The 17,226-nt window shown below is 45.5% G+C and overlaps 1 protein-coding gene across 1 annotated transcript in view; it reads left to right on the forward strand.

Annotated features, from left to right (window-relative positions):
* Nucleotides 1-17,226, forward strand: part of ANTXR1 (anthrax toxin receptor 1) — a 181,989-nt gene that overhangs the window by 19,018 nt on the left and 145,745 nt on the right. The window contains exons 2-3 of the mRNA XM_015421095.1: nucleotides 5,743-5,814; nucleotides 7,451-7,522. Coding sequence (XP_015276581.1) covers nucleotides 5,743-5,814; nucleotides 7,451-7,522 — 144 coding nt within the window. The remainder of the gene's footprint in view (nucleotides 1-5,742; nucleotides 5,815-7,450; nucleotides 7,523-17,226) is intronic.

A 17,226-nucleotide genomic window follows, 5' to 3' on the forward strand; every position in this document is an offset into this window, starting at 1 on the left:
AGTGGGAATCTTTGGGATCTTGCCTTTTGGATTTTAAATGCTGCATCTGGAAGGGGAAGAATGCAGCCTCTTCTAAAAGCAGTGAGATGATTTAATTTTTTTGTTGTTGGCATCGAATTGAGTGGTGGCAAAGTTTTTCTGTGTGAAGAGATGTGTGGGAAGGTTTCATGGAAAAAAGAGCTGTAATTTTAGATGTTTGGATTCTTGTTCCAAGGGGAGAAAAAAAGGCTTGAAGCTGTACTTATGTGGCGAATTTCAAAAGTGGTGTGCAACTGAGCAGGGCTGCTTCCAAAACCACTGAAATGTTAAGCCCTCGGTCCGGTTGAACCCTACGTTGCTACCATAAAGAATGGTAGCAGGGACTGGAGATGGTCATGCCTGGACAGCAGATTTAAACAAATGCATAGCAGTGCTAAGCCGTGGAAAAGGGATTAGTGTTTCTATACACCATGACTGTTTCTTATTCTCAGCTGCCTCACTGTAGAGGAAAGAGGTGCGGAAACTCCTTTCCACTGTGATGGGTTCTGCAGGCCAGGATCGGACCACTGGCCTGTATTTTCCAGTGTCCTGTACCAGATGTTTCAGAGGAAAGGAGAAGATGAATTTAAACCTTCCACAGGCTGTTGTTTGATGTTTGGCCTACACTGTCTTGCCTACCAGTGTTTGTGAATACCTAAGCCGACTGGACTATTGTAATGCACTCTATGTGGGCCTGCCTTTGAAGACATCTTAAAGGCTCCAATTAGTACAAAATGCAGTGGTAAGTATGGTCTGGGATGCTCCCAAAATCTATGGTTTACTATAGAGTGTTTGGGCGGATCCTAGAGCGCGATTTGGGCCGGGAGCGGGACAGTTCGGGGGCGGATCAAACCGGCGCGATCATACCACAACATCTGGGAAGCGTCTTGCTTCCGTCCCCGAACTGGCCCTTCCCCGCACAAATGCGCCTCAAGTTGAAACCACCTACCTTGGTGGTTCAACTGGAAGCCGCGCTGCTAGCCGGGCGTTTGATCGCCGGCGCGTCATTGCGCCGGCACAACCCCGGCCCGGAGCCGAACTGCGCATGCTCTGACATGCGCAGTTCGGCCGGCTCCCGGTTAGGGCCGTGTTTTCTCCCCGGCGTTTGATCGCGCCGGGGAGAAAAGGCGCCGTGGCCAAGGGATCCGTGGGATCCTGCCGCGGTGTCTCAACGTTGGCGCGGCTTTTAAAAGCCGCGCCTTTAGAGGCTTTTCCCCTGCCGTGTGGCAGGGGCCCTAGAATGAGCTTTAGAGATGGTTTGCAAGTAGATTTTGCCATTTCACACAGCAAAATCCAGTTGTAAAGTGCACTGTAAGTGCATTGGAAGTACACTGTTCAGCGTGTGTGAAAGTGCTAGTGTCTCCCCCATTGTCCATTTCCCCCTGCTGCCCTGATTTCCTAAGACAGTACGAAACTTGGTAAGCCATTTGCTTACAGGTCCAATTCAAAGTGCCAGTCATTACCTGTAAAGTGAGGGTTGCCAACTTCCATGTGGTGACTGGAGATCTCACAACTCATCTCCTGACAACAGAGATCAGTTCACCTGGATAAAATGGCCACCTTGGAAGGTGCACTCTATGACATCATACCCCATTGAAATCCCTCCCCTCTCCAAACGCTCCCCTCCCCAGGCTCCACCCCCCAAATCTCCAGCTATTTCCCAACCCAGAGCTGGCAACCCTATGTGAAGCTCTTCACGGGTTAGGGCCTCATACTTATTGGTCACCATCTCCCAGTGTACTCCCATGAACCAGTTACATTCTTCAGACAGCTTCCCCCTTAAGGTGCCCTCCCTTAGGACTGTTCAGACGGCTACAGCAAGATCACAGGCTTTTTCCCTAGTGAGCCCAGTCCTTTGGAACAGTCTGCCAGAAAGCATTTGATGGGAAATTAACTATTCCAGCAGTTCTGCCTGGGAGTTTGCTAATCCTGTGTGCTTTCATTCTTGTGTGTTTTAAATTTTAAATTCTTTTCCATTTGTAATGTGTGTATTTTAGTGTTTTCTTTTGTTAATTGGACTGCTATTTATGTCTTCACAATTCGGTTGCCTCGAGCCCAAGAAGATAAGAGGGGATAGAAATGAGCTCAAAATAATTCACACAAATTTGTCAGCAGTCAACTACCATTTATGAGTTTGAAAAGAGTGAGTTGTTGGTTAGTTTTTCTGCTTGTGAACAAGGGAGAAACTATATACTTGAGATCAAGGACCTGCATCCACAGATGCCATGTAGAATGGGGGATGTAATAAGGAAAGGAATTGGGTGAGATTGATTTAAAAAGCCAGCAAGATCCAGCCCAACATATATTTTAGTTTGCTGTAAGCTCCCTGGTTTTTCCACTTTGCCCTTTCTAGACTGAAAGTTCCTTGGGGCAGTGATTTCTCTCTTGAGGTGCCAACCTCCAACTGGGACCTGGATATCTCATGGAATTCCAACTGTTATCTGTTCTCCAGATGACAGAGATCAGTTCCCATGGGGAAAATGGCTGATGTGGAGGGTGCATCTATGGCATTACATCCAGCTGAGGTCCCTCCTCTCCCCAAACCCCAGCCTCCACCCCCAAATCTCCACCCTATTGCTCTCTCTGTGTGTATGTTTCTGTGAAACAGCAAGTATGTTGATTTCAAACGTGCAAGTATTAATACAGAGTAGAATTTGCCCTGAGATGTGAAGGGTGGAAATAACGTGATACTGGAAAAAGTTTTATATTCCCAGTAAAAAAAAATAGCTAGACAAGATAAAAGATGTTTTTGTATGCTAAGATTAAATTTTTGAAGGTTTAGTAGTGTATAGAATATTAATATTGGGAAATATATGATTTATTGCAGGGAAGATTTTAATGAAAATATAAGTTTGCTATAAATGATGTGCATTTTGTAGTATAGATGTACATTTTGGACAATTATGTAGGTTTGTAACTTTTGTAGATAATGGGGTGGTATTAGGTGTTTATGTATATTTACATAAAATTACTGTAAAAAGGATGATAAGAAAGAAATAATAATAAAGAAGAAACAGATGTTAATGGAGAATACAATATGTTAAATTACAGGAATTAGGCACAGGGATGGGCACAAACTGGGAAAATGTGGCTTGATTCGTGGTTCATGGTGTGCCCCATTCACAAACTATGAATTGTCATGAACTTTTCGCTTCCAAATGAACTGATTCAGTTCATGAGGTATGTGAGATGCTAAAATGTCTCCAAGCATTCTAGAAACACCTGACTCACAGGTGATATCCAGATGACTCTCCTCTACCTGCACTCCAAATTTGGTGAGGATTGGATCTATAGGGTACGAGGTACGGTCACCCAAAGAAGGTGCCCCCAGGAAAGTGCTCTCTGGAGAAATGACAGGTGCAGGTTCAGGAGTGTATAGAATGGATCCTGTGCAAGCTAGACACATCAAAGTCACAGAGGACTTCCTCCAGATGCTCCTCTACATGTCCTACATGTTCCACCTCCCCATTGCTTTGAAGTTTGGTAAACATTTAGATTGAGTGAAGACAGGCTGTCTGGAAATGTATCCATTCACCAACTGGGGCGAACTGTCACAAACTGCTTGAAAGTTAGTGGAAAGTTTGTGCCAGTTGACCTGCCACAAACTTGAGTTCGTGAACTATGAACCAGCCAAAATCGTCACAAACTTTAGATCATGAGCCAGTTCATGCCCATGCCTAATTGTGCACAATTCTGTCCATCTGAACAGGTTGCACAAGTAAGATTACCTGCAGATATGTTTGTCGATCTTTTATTTCACTGCAAACACTATGTTTGGGCTGGGACAAACCCAGACTTGCCCTGTCCTTTATCTTATGCTTTCCTAAAGTCATTTGTGGCTTACATCATTTTAAAAATAAATGTACAGCCATGTGTTTTGTTTGCGGTCTTCAGTCTGAAGGTAGCGGATGCTCTGCTCCCTGGATTCCATATTGCATCTTTTGCCAAAAGTGCAGATAGGTGGACTATAAATCTATGATCAGACATCACCTTTAACTGCTGTTCGGTAAAAATGTTAACTAACCCCTTCATTGCTGTCCTCATGTGTGGGTCTTGCTAATCTTCCCTCCTTTCTTGCACATAGAACTGGAGGTAGAAACTACCCCTAGTTACCTGTGACCAGGGGTCATTTCGTAGAAAAAGAGCTAGGGGAACTCATTAGCATAACTTATTAGCATATGCCACACCCCCTGACATCAGGGGCCCCGCGGTGGACCTGCAAGGCCGGCAGGAGTGCGAGGAAACCCCGCCAAGGCCCTCCCTGGCCCCAGGCAGGCAGGGGTGGGGAGAGGTGGGGAGGAAGCAACTTACCCTCCCTCTTCTCCTGCCTCCTCCTGGCTGAATGAGGGCTGGAAGTGGGGCGGCCGGAAGCAGGGGGTGGGGCTTCATCGTGTGCCCCGCCCCCCGCACCTCACTCGGGGAACTGCGTTCCCCCGCGTTCCCCCCCGAAATGACCCCTGCCTGTGACATACAGATGCAGGCTCTCATGAGTTAGCCCCCCTAGCAAACTGGGATTCTAAATTGGAAGGGAATTAACTCCTGTTACCTTTTCTACATGCATTATTATACCTTAGGAAACTGGAATTAGTTTTTAACTGTGATTGTCCATGTGAAAAGAGAGGGGAGCAGTGTGCAACAACCCAGATTCATCTGCATATTTCTTTAACCACGGTTAACTGTGATGCCTGTATACAATATCTGATTTCTGACTTAGAACTATTTCCCTTTACTATGGATCTTCTGTAGCTGTATAAGGTACTGTTATGCTCTTCCTACTTCCTTACATGATAAAAAGTTTGAAGAGCAGCTGTATCCCTTTGGTTGAGAGAGCATGAAACATTTGTCCTTTATTGACTACTATACAAGCTTTGCATAGGTGGCAAGAGGGTGCTCCTACAGGGCAGCAGGATGGCTACTAGATCTTGCACCTCAAGGTGCTTCAGCCAGCTCACAGCAGTTCTCTGCCCCTTCTTTTTTCTATCTCTTCACCAATTCAAACTGTTGCTTCTTTGCAGACATATTTCCAGAGTCTACAGAGTGGCTCCTTCAAGGCTACCAGTGCCACAGGGGCCACTGGGTTTCGCTTGCTCCTGGGCCATTTTAACATCCCATTCTGTATTCTGGAACTGGCTATATTCCTGCACATTTTGGGGATGGATTCCATTGGTGGCCTTGGAATGGCTGCCTGGCTGTGCTGCAAGCAAACTCAGGCAACTCACCACCAGGGAGTTGGCTCCTGGGAAGCGTTCTTTTGCAGCATGACTGACAACAGGCTTAGGCTCCCCCTGCTGTCAGATCCAAGCGGAGTAGTCCCTGCGGCACTGTTTGGGCTGTTGCGGCTTGGCCTGGCTTGCTCCTGGCGATGTTATCATTCTGTCCTGGTACCTTCAAGGGCCGTTCTGTTCCTGCCTGCCTTTGTGTTATTTGTGCGGTGTCTAGTTAGAGGTCCGGCGTAGTGGTTCTATATTCTTGTCAAGGAGCAGTCCCCAATGCTCACCCAGAGTGTAAATCATGTGCACGTGCTTTACAGAGCAGCGCATGAAATATGGGCATTTCACCTCCTCCTCCTTTTAAGGAAACATGAGCAGCATTTTTAGCAGTAGATCAGATTCGGGCGTGATGAGCTACACAGATGTCCAGATGAACTGTACCATAATAAAGCAGCTGAGGACCTCAGTGTTTCTCTAATTAAAACAGTATCCCCTGGAATAATTTTTTTTCCAGATCAGGAAGTGTCCTGCACCACTGGAGTGAAATCTATTACTTTGTGGAACATCTGGCTCACAAATTTATAAGGTAAGGAATGATAGCCCGCTGATAGCGGAAGCAAAAAGTGGGAGAATGGGAGGATGGGAGAGGTAGTGTGTGGTGCGCACATTTCCCAGCCATGGTCCGGTGCAAAGTTATGCATACTTAAATCAATTTGTATCCATGTGGTTAAGTACCTTAAGGCTCCAACTCTTACTAGGGAGTAAGTCCCATCGAATGTGTATGGAATGGGCTTGAATAGCTATGGTCAGTCATTACCTCCATGATTAATCATGAATTACACCAGATGAGAAGTAGTCGCTTAAAATCTTTCTGGGCTTGGTTCTTGCTTACTGTCCATGTAAATTAAACCCCATAGATTTTCATTAATCATGTATATATTTCTCAGGACACATGCAGTCCCCAGAGGGGCAAATAGCACCCCAGGGCTGTTTTGGGTTGGGAAGATGTCACAGAAGAGGAAGCTCCTTCTCTCCATGTGTCGTGGTCCTGCTGACCTGAATTGTGGCCCTGAGCATTTGGAAGATGAGTTCCCAGCAGGGTGACAATATGACTGACTGATTCACAGTCAGGTTGGGGAATGTGGCCCAAATTGTAATGTGTACCTTGGCCCTGTGTGTGTTTGACCAAGCATGGTTATAGCCCTGAAGACATGTTCATGGTCTTGTAATGCAGCTGTATCTTGATTGTATACCAGTATAAGTGATACAGTTTCTCTCTTAAGAATCCTGGTAGTTGTGCAGTTTGGTGAGGATGGTAGGAATTCTCTTTGAAATCCCCTAGCTTGCCTCAGGGTTCCCCATGGAAAGGGAAAGACCATTAATTTGTGGCATGAAAACATTTTACCATCAGTGGTTTATACTGAATTCAGGACTGTATTGGCTGTGGTATTATTTGTACTACCCCTTATTCCTCAGTGCCACAGAACAAGTCTAGCCTCTGATTATCCAGCCTATCTTTGTCTAGTATCAGCCTGGTTAAGCACTAAGTTGAGAGGATAACTCTGACACAGAAATGGGTAGAAGTTTGTGTAGACGTTTTGTGGCCATGCTGTATTTTGTGAAGCTCTCAGTCAACACAAACTCCCTACAAAGAGCTTGTTGGGTTGCTGAATGTTAGGCATTCAAGTCTGACTATGTTCACTTAACAAAACAGTATCCACAATTTCAATAAGGTCATATGTACACAAGTGAGCTTGTACATTTCATTGTTCAAACGTTTCCCATGCTTATGGATGAGGAGCACTCCAGTTTGGGTACAGAGTCTTTGTGACAGTAGGGGAGGAGATTATACCTGTCCTAAAGCATTTACCCGCAGGTCCTGTGCCCTTTTAATAGAACAGCAGCTTGGAGTGTTGAACCTTAACAGGGGGGTCTGTGAACATGAAGTATAGAATAAAGGAATGGGGGATGGATGGAGGGGAAACCAAGATTAGGAATGGAGGCCTAAATGTGTGTTCATCAAGCATGTGTGAAAACAGGCCATCATAAATACAGCTCAGCATGCACAATTTCCAAGTTTCACCAACTCATCTCCATGCTTTTTCATGGAGGCAGATGTGCCTATGTTCAGTCATCAGAAATCAAGAAGGAGAAATCAAGCAATGTACATCTAATTGTGTGTGAACTGGGACAGAGTGCTTCTTTATGCTTTCTTTATGCAGCCCCCAGCTGAGGATGTCCTTCATTGTATTCTCCACTAGAGGCTCAACTCTAATGAGGCTTACTGAAGACAGGTGAGAGGGAATGCAAATGATAAGGTCCATAAAGCATGTTTCTTATGGTAGTTCATCCAAAGTTTGACTTCTGCAGGGGTACACTTAGTCCATGCAAGGAAAGCAAAGAGGAATTTGACTCTGTGCGTCCAGTGCTGTTTTCCAGTATATTGACCAGAGCAACAGGCCCAAGTCTGGAGAGCCATCTCAGTCACATTTTCAGAAGCACTTTTGAAAACTGTTACACTTAAACCAACAAAACGAATTTCAAGAAGCAGTCAACAACCCTTTCCCTTATTGGACTAAACAGAACCCAGCCATGCCAAGGTTCAAGCCACATAACCAGGCGAGTCAGACCCTGGCTAGTCATGACCCATTCCGTGCAAAAAACAATCAAGCTCTGCCTGTCCAGACTTTGGAAGCCCCCCACCCCGTGAGAGGAAAAGAAATCGATGGTAGGACAAGCTGTTGGCTGCATTGCCTTTGCTTATCTCTCTGCTTAGCAGTTAATTTTCCCTTGGGTTTGGGAGGGGAAGGAGCAAGGAAAATTAAGCACAGATGAGCAGTGAAGGGTAGAATTAGGGCCAGCGGCTCTGGCTTCCTGGTGTGTTCACTTACAGTACTTGCCAGCTTGTCTCTGGAGGAACCCCTCGGAAATCTCATCAGACACAGATATTTTTCACTTGGGTGAGCCTGCTCTTGCACATCTGCCCCATTTACTCTACTATCTGTAAGTAGATTCCACCTGACCCATAGCCCTCTTAAAGAGTCTCACAGACAGCTGTTTCAGAAGGCAAAGTGAGTCAGCTCCCTTCAGTGGTATGCCCACCCTTGAGAGAGCAGCGGAGGAGAGACTAACTAAGTCTTGGGGCTCAATTGTCAAGGAGTTGTTCCTGCATAAGCCTTTTTGGAACTGACACCAGGGAGGAGATAGGATTTCACTTGGCATTTCTGGATGGGTGGAGCAAAAATGTACGTGGACTTTGGATACTGTACGTGAGAGGTGCTCATTCTAAACTGGTTCCCAGAAGCAACTTCCCAGTTGTTGATGTATTTATTTATTTTTATTTATTTATTTGCATTTTTACCCCGCCCTCCCCGCGAATGGGCTCAGGGCGGCTTACACAGAGGCATAAGCCTATACACAAAACAATATAAAACAATAAAACCATTAAATCACAACAAATAGATAAAGTGCTCCATACAGACAAGATGGTCTGTGAGGATGGTAACAAACATTTCCTTAGGTGAAATTGTCCTGTCGATGGTCCAAGCCAGTCTAGCAGCATCAGTGCCATGCAAATTTATGGCCATTCTTCCGGGGACCACTCCCAAACCCGTTGTTTCAGTGGTGGTAGTAGTAGAAGTGGCGGCCCCTATATAAAAGCGTGGCGGAAGAGCTCCATCTTCCAAGCATTGCCCATAAACCCACAATACAAGATTCTATTGGGGAGTTTAGCACCATCTTGCTTCCTCCTCTCTTTGTCCTGTCTTCTCCGAGGAAGGGATGAGACTGGAAGGGGGGGGACACTTAAACTCCAGTCAGATTCTGTTAATTTATCTATTTAGTCATCACCTGCCTCACCTCTGAAGGCAAGGGCACAGAGAACAAGGCTTCTGAGGTAGATCTTAACAGGCAGGCTGGATAGGATGGGAGGAGATGGCTATTTTGGTACCCTGGCCCTAAGTAGGGTTGCCAAATCAAAACTCCCTACCGGCGGGGGATCGTCTTGCCGGTCCGGGAGCCGCTCTGGGATGCGCGCGCACGCGCCGCCAGGACGTCACCGGAAGTGACGTCACACGCTGGGCGGAGCCACGCCATTTGAGGGGAAAACCCTACCGGGGGGGTTGGCAGCCCTAGCCCTAAGCCAGGTCCTTTCTTGGGGGAGGTGAGAAAGATAGATGGGGCTTGAGGTCTTGTACTGTGGTATGCCTCAGAATCTTTGACATCTAGTGGTATAACGTGTTTTTGAGTTTCCAGGTGTGTTGTCCCTTTAGTAGGGGTAGCATTTTGGTAGATGTGGAAGGAGGTAGAAAGTAAGATTTTTAGAAAAGTGTAAAAAAAAAGCATTTTCTGTAGTTTCGTATCTTACACTTTTATTATCAAAACAGGCCAGTCACTGCCCCACCCCCCTGAAGGAAAGTGATTTTGGGCCCATGGTGCGCAGATCACTTTACGTGGACTCATATAATCATTACAACAAATTTAGAGTCCAATGGCACCTTTAAGACCAACAAAGGTTTATTCAGGGTATGAGCTTTCCTGTGCACGCACACTTTATCAAATATCAAAGCTCATACCTTGAATAAACCTTGGTTAGTCTTAAACATGCCATTGGACTCTAAATTTATTGTACTGCTTCAGGCCAACACGGCTGACCAACTGGATCATATAATCAGTGTTGCTCAAGACCTAACTACCCTTTACGTTTTCTCTAGGATCTCCCCGAGTCCACGCAGTCAACCGTACACTGTTGGTTCCATGCTGGGAACTTAATTGCTGGCTTGCATGAATCCAGTATGGATCGGGACCACAGTGCATGAGGGAAGGGGCATACCATAGTACAAGACCATGCTGTTTTCCTGACCTGCAATGGCCCATTGGAAGCAACCTGAGGGTGTCCCATCAGTGGATCCCCAGAAAGACAAAAGCAGTCCCCAAGAAAATGACATGGAGAAAAGACTGGAACACACACACACACACCCCGGAATTGCAATTTGATCCAAACTGGGCCCTCATGTACCTGGGATTAAGTTCCCAGCACAGAACTCACAATATATGTTTTATTGCATAGACCTGGGGAAACATGTAATATATTGTTAGTACATATAGAACCAATGGGCTGGCCAAACATGTACATACACCTGAGGAATAATCCCATATAGTCTGAGGAGCAGGCATGGGGAAAAGAGTACCATTCTGGCCAGCCGCTAAGCAGGACTAAAAGCCAACTGCTGTTGTTTGTTCCCAGCATCTGGTATTTAGAGCTATACTGTCTGAACATGGCAGTACCATTTTGTTAGTCATGGCCAATAGCTTTTGATCAATTTAACCTTCATGAGTGTCTTCTAATTTCCTTTTGAGGCCCCTTCCTTTTAGCATCTGTCAAAAGTCCTGTGTATGCAACATCCATACAGAGCTTTTCTCTCATGAGAGTCACGCTCCCCCTTGTTCTTGACCGGGTGCTGATTTCAGGCTGAATAACAGGGCCATGTTCGCCAAAAGCTAGATAGGACCTGGGAGGCTTTTGTTTAGGTTGGCAGCAGAAGTGGCTTCATCTGGTTTACTTGGCAAAAGGCACTCCAACTCTGGTTTCTTGTATCAGGGTGACAGCAACGTGCGAGGGCTTGACCTAATTACAACTCCTCCTCTTCTTCTTCTTTCCCTCATTTTACACAAATAAACTGACTTGGGAGAAAACTTACAGATGAATGCCTGAGGAAGGGTGGCTGTGAGCGTGCTTTCGCTTGGCCTCAGAGAACAAAGCAGAGCAAACATGGCTCATCTGAATGTTGGAGATAGGACTGCAAAATAGGCTGCAGGCCTGATTTAGGCATATTGGATTGTGGGTAAAAATTAAGCTTCTCCCTTCTTTTCATTTCTGCTTTCCCGTCACCTGGCTAAGACCCAGTCCTTGGATTTACACTAGTATTAAAGTGGGGGAATGCTGTCCCACTCTTCTTTGGTCACCACTCACAGGCGGGTAAGCAGCAGTGCCAATTGGTGGTGTGTTTGTGGTTGAGAAGGTACATGTCTATCCTTCCGACTCAGCCACTGGAACTGTCCTGCTCTCTCCTTCCCATCCTGAACCATTTGGCATTACAGTTTGTGAGGGTTCTATGGCAACATTACTCTCTCACAAAACCATAATTCCCAGAGTCCCATGTGTGAAGTCAATGCATGATTTTGCTGTTTCAATTTTTGTTGTATTGATGAACCGGCGTATATCACTATTAAAGCTGAGAAAACAGGAAGGAACACCTTCAAAGAATACAGAAACAAACACAGAGAAAAATAAAGTGTCGTATAATTGTAGAAATATAAGGAACATCAAAAAGAAGTTAACACACATGACAAACAGTGGATTAACATCCAAATTCTGTTTCAAGTAGATCATCAGATTTTGCATCTCATACAGTAGGGGTGAGAAACCTTTTTTTGGCTCCTTGATTTGAACTGCATGACTGACACATGTGGTAATACTCTGATCATGTCCCCTACTCCTCCACAGATCATTTTTTTGCATTTCTACATTTATTTCTACTTATTTATCTAGTGTGTTTTCATTCTGCTTTTCTTTCCAATGGGGATCCAATGGGGACAAGAATTTCAATAAATTGAAACAAACAGAAGGAAACACAGTGTTAAGAAACAAGCACAAACCAAAAAGTACACATGGACTGATCTGGATATCCTCTTGGTTTGTCCATCAGGCCACAGGCCACCAAGACTTTGGTTTGTGCTGTCCTCCACCCTGGCGCACCTAGGCTTTAAGGACCTGCAGTAGGAGAGAGAAACACCCAGCCTAGATCTCATAAACTGGCAGCCATTTTCCCATAGTTCCCCTTCCTGCTGTCGTCTGAACTGAGCTAACCTCCTAAGTCAGCAAACATTGTTGTCTTTGTATTGCAGTAGGAAAAAAGGGAAAGATGGGGTTGAGGTAGCCCCTTCCTTCTCAAAGGCCCCTAGTGAGCTCTTGGTTGACATATGATCTAGACCGAAGAGTTCCCTGCTATAATTCTTGGTATTTGGTTAATATGGCAATGTTTACTCAGTCATAGAAGCATGATTCTGAGTACAGTAAATAAAAGCTCCCAAGAAGTATATTAAAGTAAATGTAAAGGTTTCCTTTGCTTGAAAGCCAGTCGAATCTGACTCTAGGGGGCGGTGCTCATCTCTGTTTCCAAGCCAAAGAGCCAGCGCTGTCCGAAGACTTCGCCATAGTCATGTGGCCGGTATGACTAAACGTCAAGGCACATGGAATGGTGTTACCTTCCCACTGAAGTGGTACTGTTTATCTACTTGCAGTTTCTTGCTTTCGAACTGCTAGTTTGGCAGGAGCTGGGGCCAGAGACGGGAGCTCACTCCGTCATGCGGCACTAGGGTCTCGAACTGCCGAGCTACAGACCTTCCAGTCTGCAACTCAGCGTCTTAACCTCTGAGCCACCCTAAGAAGTATATTACGAAAGGTAAAAACTTACATTTATTCAAGTAGATTCCGTTCACGTTCAGGTTGCAGTTGAAAGGAGAGAGAGAGAAGCCTAATCTAAAGAGTACTTTTCCTATCACAAGTGGCCAGCTTGTCCGGCATCATGTGTGTGGGAGTATGAGGGCATGGTCTCTGTAGGAGAGATCCGTAGAAGTGTGTGACTCCATGAAAAACCGTGTGCAGAATGGGAAGAACAAAAAACACAGAGACAGTAGGGGTCAGAGGGCAACTCCCAGGTTAAGACAGAGAGAGGCATCCCATTCAATGAGATAACACCTGTACCTACTTAGAGTGATGTAGCCCCCCCCCCCAATGCCCAGGCATGCTGAGTTGCCGACTCCAATACTTAGCCCCTCAACCAATTCTAAGGATTGTCGGGCCCTGATCCAGATAAGGTCCCTCTGCTTTTGATCACTGCATGGTCAGACAGATGTCTGAGTACGTATCTCCTGCACTTCCCTGCAAGGATGGGACAGTCTGTATCTGTCAAGCCCTTTCCCTGCTCTGAAGGCACAGAAGCTCTTTTTTGATCAGGAGCTGGCAGAGTTTATTTTTTATACACCTTCAGATCATCTCTCAGCACTTGAAAAGCTGGAAGGGCTTTTCCAAAATCATGTCAAACAGTTTTATGTATTGGAGAGGGAGATACTTTGTCTTTAAATCAAAATGAAAGCCAGAACTTGGGAAAATTCCAAGTGGTGTTAGGAAATCAGTAACACATTTCAGAGGTGTAGCTGTGTCTGTCTAAAAATATATATAGGAGTCTTGTGGCAATGTAAAGGCAGATATCATGGAACAGAACCCACGTATGAAGATGCATTGACATATTGTCTCAGTTGCCAGGCTGAGTTATTCATAGTTTAAAAGGGGGGAAATGTAAATTGGAGTTTCTAAAGACAATAAAATGCAAGATCTCCACAGTCTCATCTTGTGCTCATGCACTCTGCCACACTCTGTGTGTGGATGAGGAACTAAAGGCTTTCTGGCTGGCAATAAACTATAGTTTGTTGTTTCATCTGAATCCGCAAACCATGCTTTGTTTCCTGCCTGCAAACTAGGATTAAGCCATGGTTTAATTCTTGTTTAGTGAACAAGTGCATGAGCTCAAGGACTTCCAAGGCTCATTCATGAAATGGCAAAGCATGGTTACTCGTTCTTCTGAATGTAGCTTCTGGGATGTTTCAGTGGATGGTGGTGAAAAGTGCTGTCAAGTCGCAAATGATTTATGGCAACCCTGCAGGGTTTTCAAGGCGAGAGATGAACAGAGGTAATTTGCCATTGTCTGACTCTGTATAGCATCCCTGGACTTCCTTGGTGGTCACCCATCCAAGTACTAACCAAGGCCCACCCTGCTTAGCTTCTGAGATCTGATGAGATTGCACTAACCTGGGCAATCTGGGTGAGGGCCTGGATGTATATATACGTCAAATATATTCAAGATAACGTCAGTGAACGTTCACAGCATTGGTAAGGCTTGATAGCACAGTCTCTCTAGTTTTGCTAAGTGGATTAGAGTACAGTGAAGTCCTAAAAAGAGTCGCACCCTTCTAAATCCATGAGAACTCTTTTAGGATTGCACAGGTAGTGACTGAGAAGTACCTTGTCTTTCTTCTATTCTTAGTGAATACTGTCAGTTTCTGATACTGTCTAATTTAATTGTGCTTTCTCTTTGAAGGTTTTTGTTTGTTTGTTTTGCTAGTTTCAGATCAGTCCATAAAGTAGACATTCTTACACACTATCTGGGTTGTCGTCGGCAGAGAGGTCTCAGCTACATGTCACTGTGCTTTCCAAGCAGTGCTACCGCCTCTGGGGAGAAGGCAATTAAGACCAGGTTTCTCAGACTTCTGACATTAGAAGCAGTCTTTGTCTTGCAGTTAAAATTTGAGGCACACTTTGTTTCTTCAAAATATTGTAGACGATGTCTTGAGTGTTCCTCATGGTTATTAGTTTAATCCACCATGTTTGGTGTCTTTAGGTCAGGGCAGGTTAGTCACTGAATAACTAGCTGAAGAGGCAAAACCACATTAAAATGTTATTGTACAGATTCCAGAATCCCTGAAAAGCAAAGTGCTTGGCGCTTATGGTGGACCAAAGGAAGGGGAACTTGTCAACAGATATCCGCCATTGGCTCAGTGTACTGGATTTGGGGGAGGCCCACACATGTGGTGGCTGAAATTGTAATCTGGTTCCCATGGCGATAGTAGCAGCATGAGTTCATTCCGAGATAGTGTGTGCACCACAAGGCGTTAAAGCCTTCTGAACTCAACTTGGCTCTTATGGGCTGGTTTTCACAGCTGAGGGAACATGCCGCACAGCCCACCCTGTTTAGCCTGTTTCTAATCTATCAGTATGCCTGGGTTTTAAAAGATTAAATTGAATATCCAGAATGGTAAAAATTCTTTCCCATGAACTCATTAATCTTGAGATAGTTTGGATGGAAGAAGAAAAAAAGGGGGGGACATTCAAATAATCTGGAATCTGGAGGTTATTCTGAAAAGGTAGTCCATGTCACATCTGTAGCTCTGGGATTCTGTTAATATCATTTGCCTCTGGTGATAGGTAAGAAAGAATCTGAAGCTCCATGACCTAAGAAACCTCGTATCTTTCTCTCCTGATATGTCCCCAGGTGCCAACTGCTGTCTTCTGGTTGCCACCTTCTGGTTATTCTCTCACTTGGTGGTCCACTTGGCATTAACCTTTGAGGCCCTATGTGGCCAGGGACCAGCATACCTGTGGGGCCGTCTCTTCCCTTATGTGCCCCAAAGAGCCTTGCATTCCTCAGACCAGTACCATCTAGTTGTCCCCAGCCCGAAAGATGTCTACCTTGCCTCAACCAGGGCCAGGTGGAAATGGTCCCAATAGATATCAGGGCAGGGTCTGTAGAATGGAGCTGTTCCACCAGGCCTTTGGTTGAGGGGACAGATGTCAAATAACATTGGCCTCCCCTGCCTCAAGTGCTCCACGGCTCCACGGCACTGTTTACATCATGGGTGCCAGGAGTGACAATCCGGCATGGGGGGGGATTGTAAACTGGCCTAAGCCACAAAGGAAAGGCAGAGTATAAATATTTTAATAAATAATAAAAATAAATACATATCTTGATTTTGTACTAGAGCAGGGAAGGTAAGGAAAGGTTAGCAAAGTGTGCTTGCTTGAAAACTCAGCTGGAGTTGGGGGTTCCTCTTTTCTATTGGCTTCCTCTTGTGCTTTCCCAGCAGCTGGATGCAGGCACGATTAGCCTTGTTGGGTCTGAGCATAAAAGGTCCATCTAGCTCAGAATTCTGTTTCCAACAGCAGCCAACAAGTTAGTGAGTAAGGCATTAAGAAGATGGCCACCCTCTGTGTTTCTACCCAGCACTCAGAGGTTCTGTTTAGTTACCATGGCTAACAGCCATTGATAGACCTTGCCTCCATGAACGTATCAATAAGAATTATGTCTGGTTTTTAGGCTGTACAGAAATCAAGCAGGTACAGTTTTCCATACCCTTTGTTTCCATAGAGAAATAGATGAATTGATAGCTTTTAGAATAAACTCTGTACCCACTTACACACACACAAATCTCTCTTTCTCACACTGTATCTTATTTGGCCTATCACCAAAAGACTGCTTTAGATAGGTTCTGAACTCTTCTTTCTTTATGCTTCCATCACTCCCCTATTTGTATTCAATGCCCCCCCAATTGCACCCAAGGCTCTGACCACCCACCTGGATCATTCCAGCACCCTCAGGGGGCAGCATTGCCCACTTTGGGAACCATTGAGGAACTTTTCTGGAGGCTTCTGGTTTATGGTGACACACTGAGCAGACTCATCTCCCGGACCTCCCGGGGATGAAATCTGCGCACCAGCAGAAAGGAGGGGGGGCAACGTCTCGCTATCCCCCCCCCGGAGCCTGGTTGAAAGGCTCCTAGCCATGGGACTTTTGAGAGGTGACCTCTTCGCCAGCGCGATGCTGGGGAATTGAGGTGCTTCTCTGACCTGACGGTCCTCCTGCTGTGTGTCCGTATGGAACTAGTGATGCTGACCGGGACAAGCGCTGGAGATCGAGCGGTTTAAATGGAGCTACAGCAAGGTCACAAGACCGACTATGAACTGTGAGTCGGATTAGAGCGTAATTTACATTTTAAAAGGAAAGCTCCCACCCCAAGGACTAGGAAAGAAAGCGAGCGGGGGAGGGGCCCCTCCCATGCGCATGAATTTAAATGTGAGACCCGAGGGGGGAGCGGAAGCAAAAACGCTGAAATCTGTTGAGAGAGACTTACCAGGGCGTGGATGAGCATATGAGCGTATATTCAGACTTTAGCAAATCTTCAGAAAGTAAACAATCCATAAAGATGGCGGGGAAGAGTTCTGAGAAAGAAAAACTTTTAAAAGTGAAAGTAGATGGGAGCCCTCGTCCCGAAGCAACCATCGAGTTGGCTAAAATGTTGGCAGAATCCCTGCGCCCCCTGCTGGACCAGATGACTAATCTCAAGGAACAGTTGTCAATGATGAACCAAAGCATCACTACTCAGC

This window comes from Gekko japonicus, unplaced genomic scaffold, assembly GCF_001447785.1.
Source record: "Gekko japonicus isolate JY-2015 unplaced genomic scaffold, Gekko_japonicus_V1.1 scaffold13, whole genome shotgun sequence".
Lineage (NCBI taxonomy): Eukaryota > Metazoa > Chordata > Lepidosauria > Squamata > Gekkonidae > Gekko > Gekko japonicus.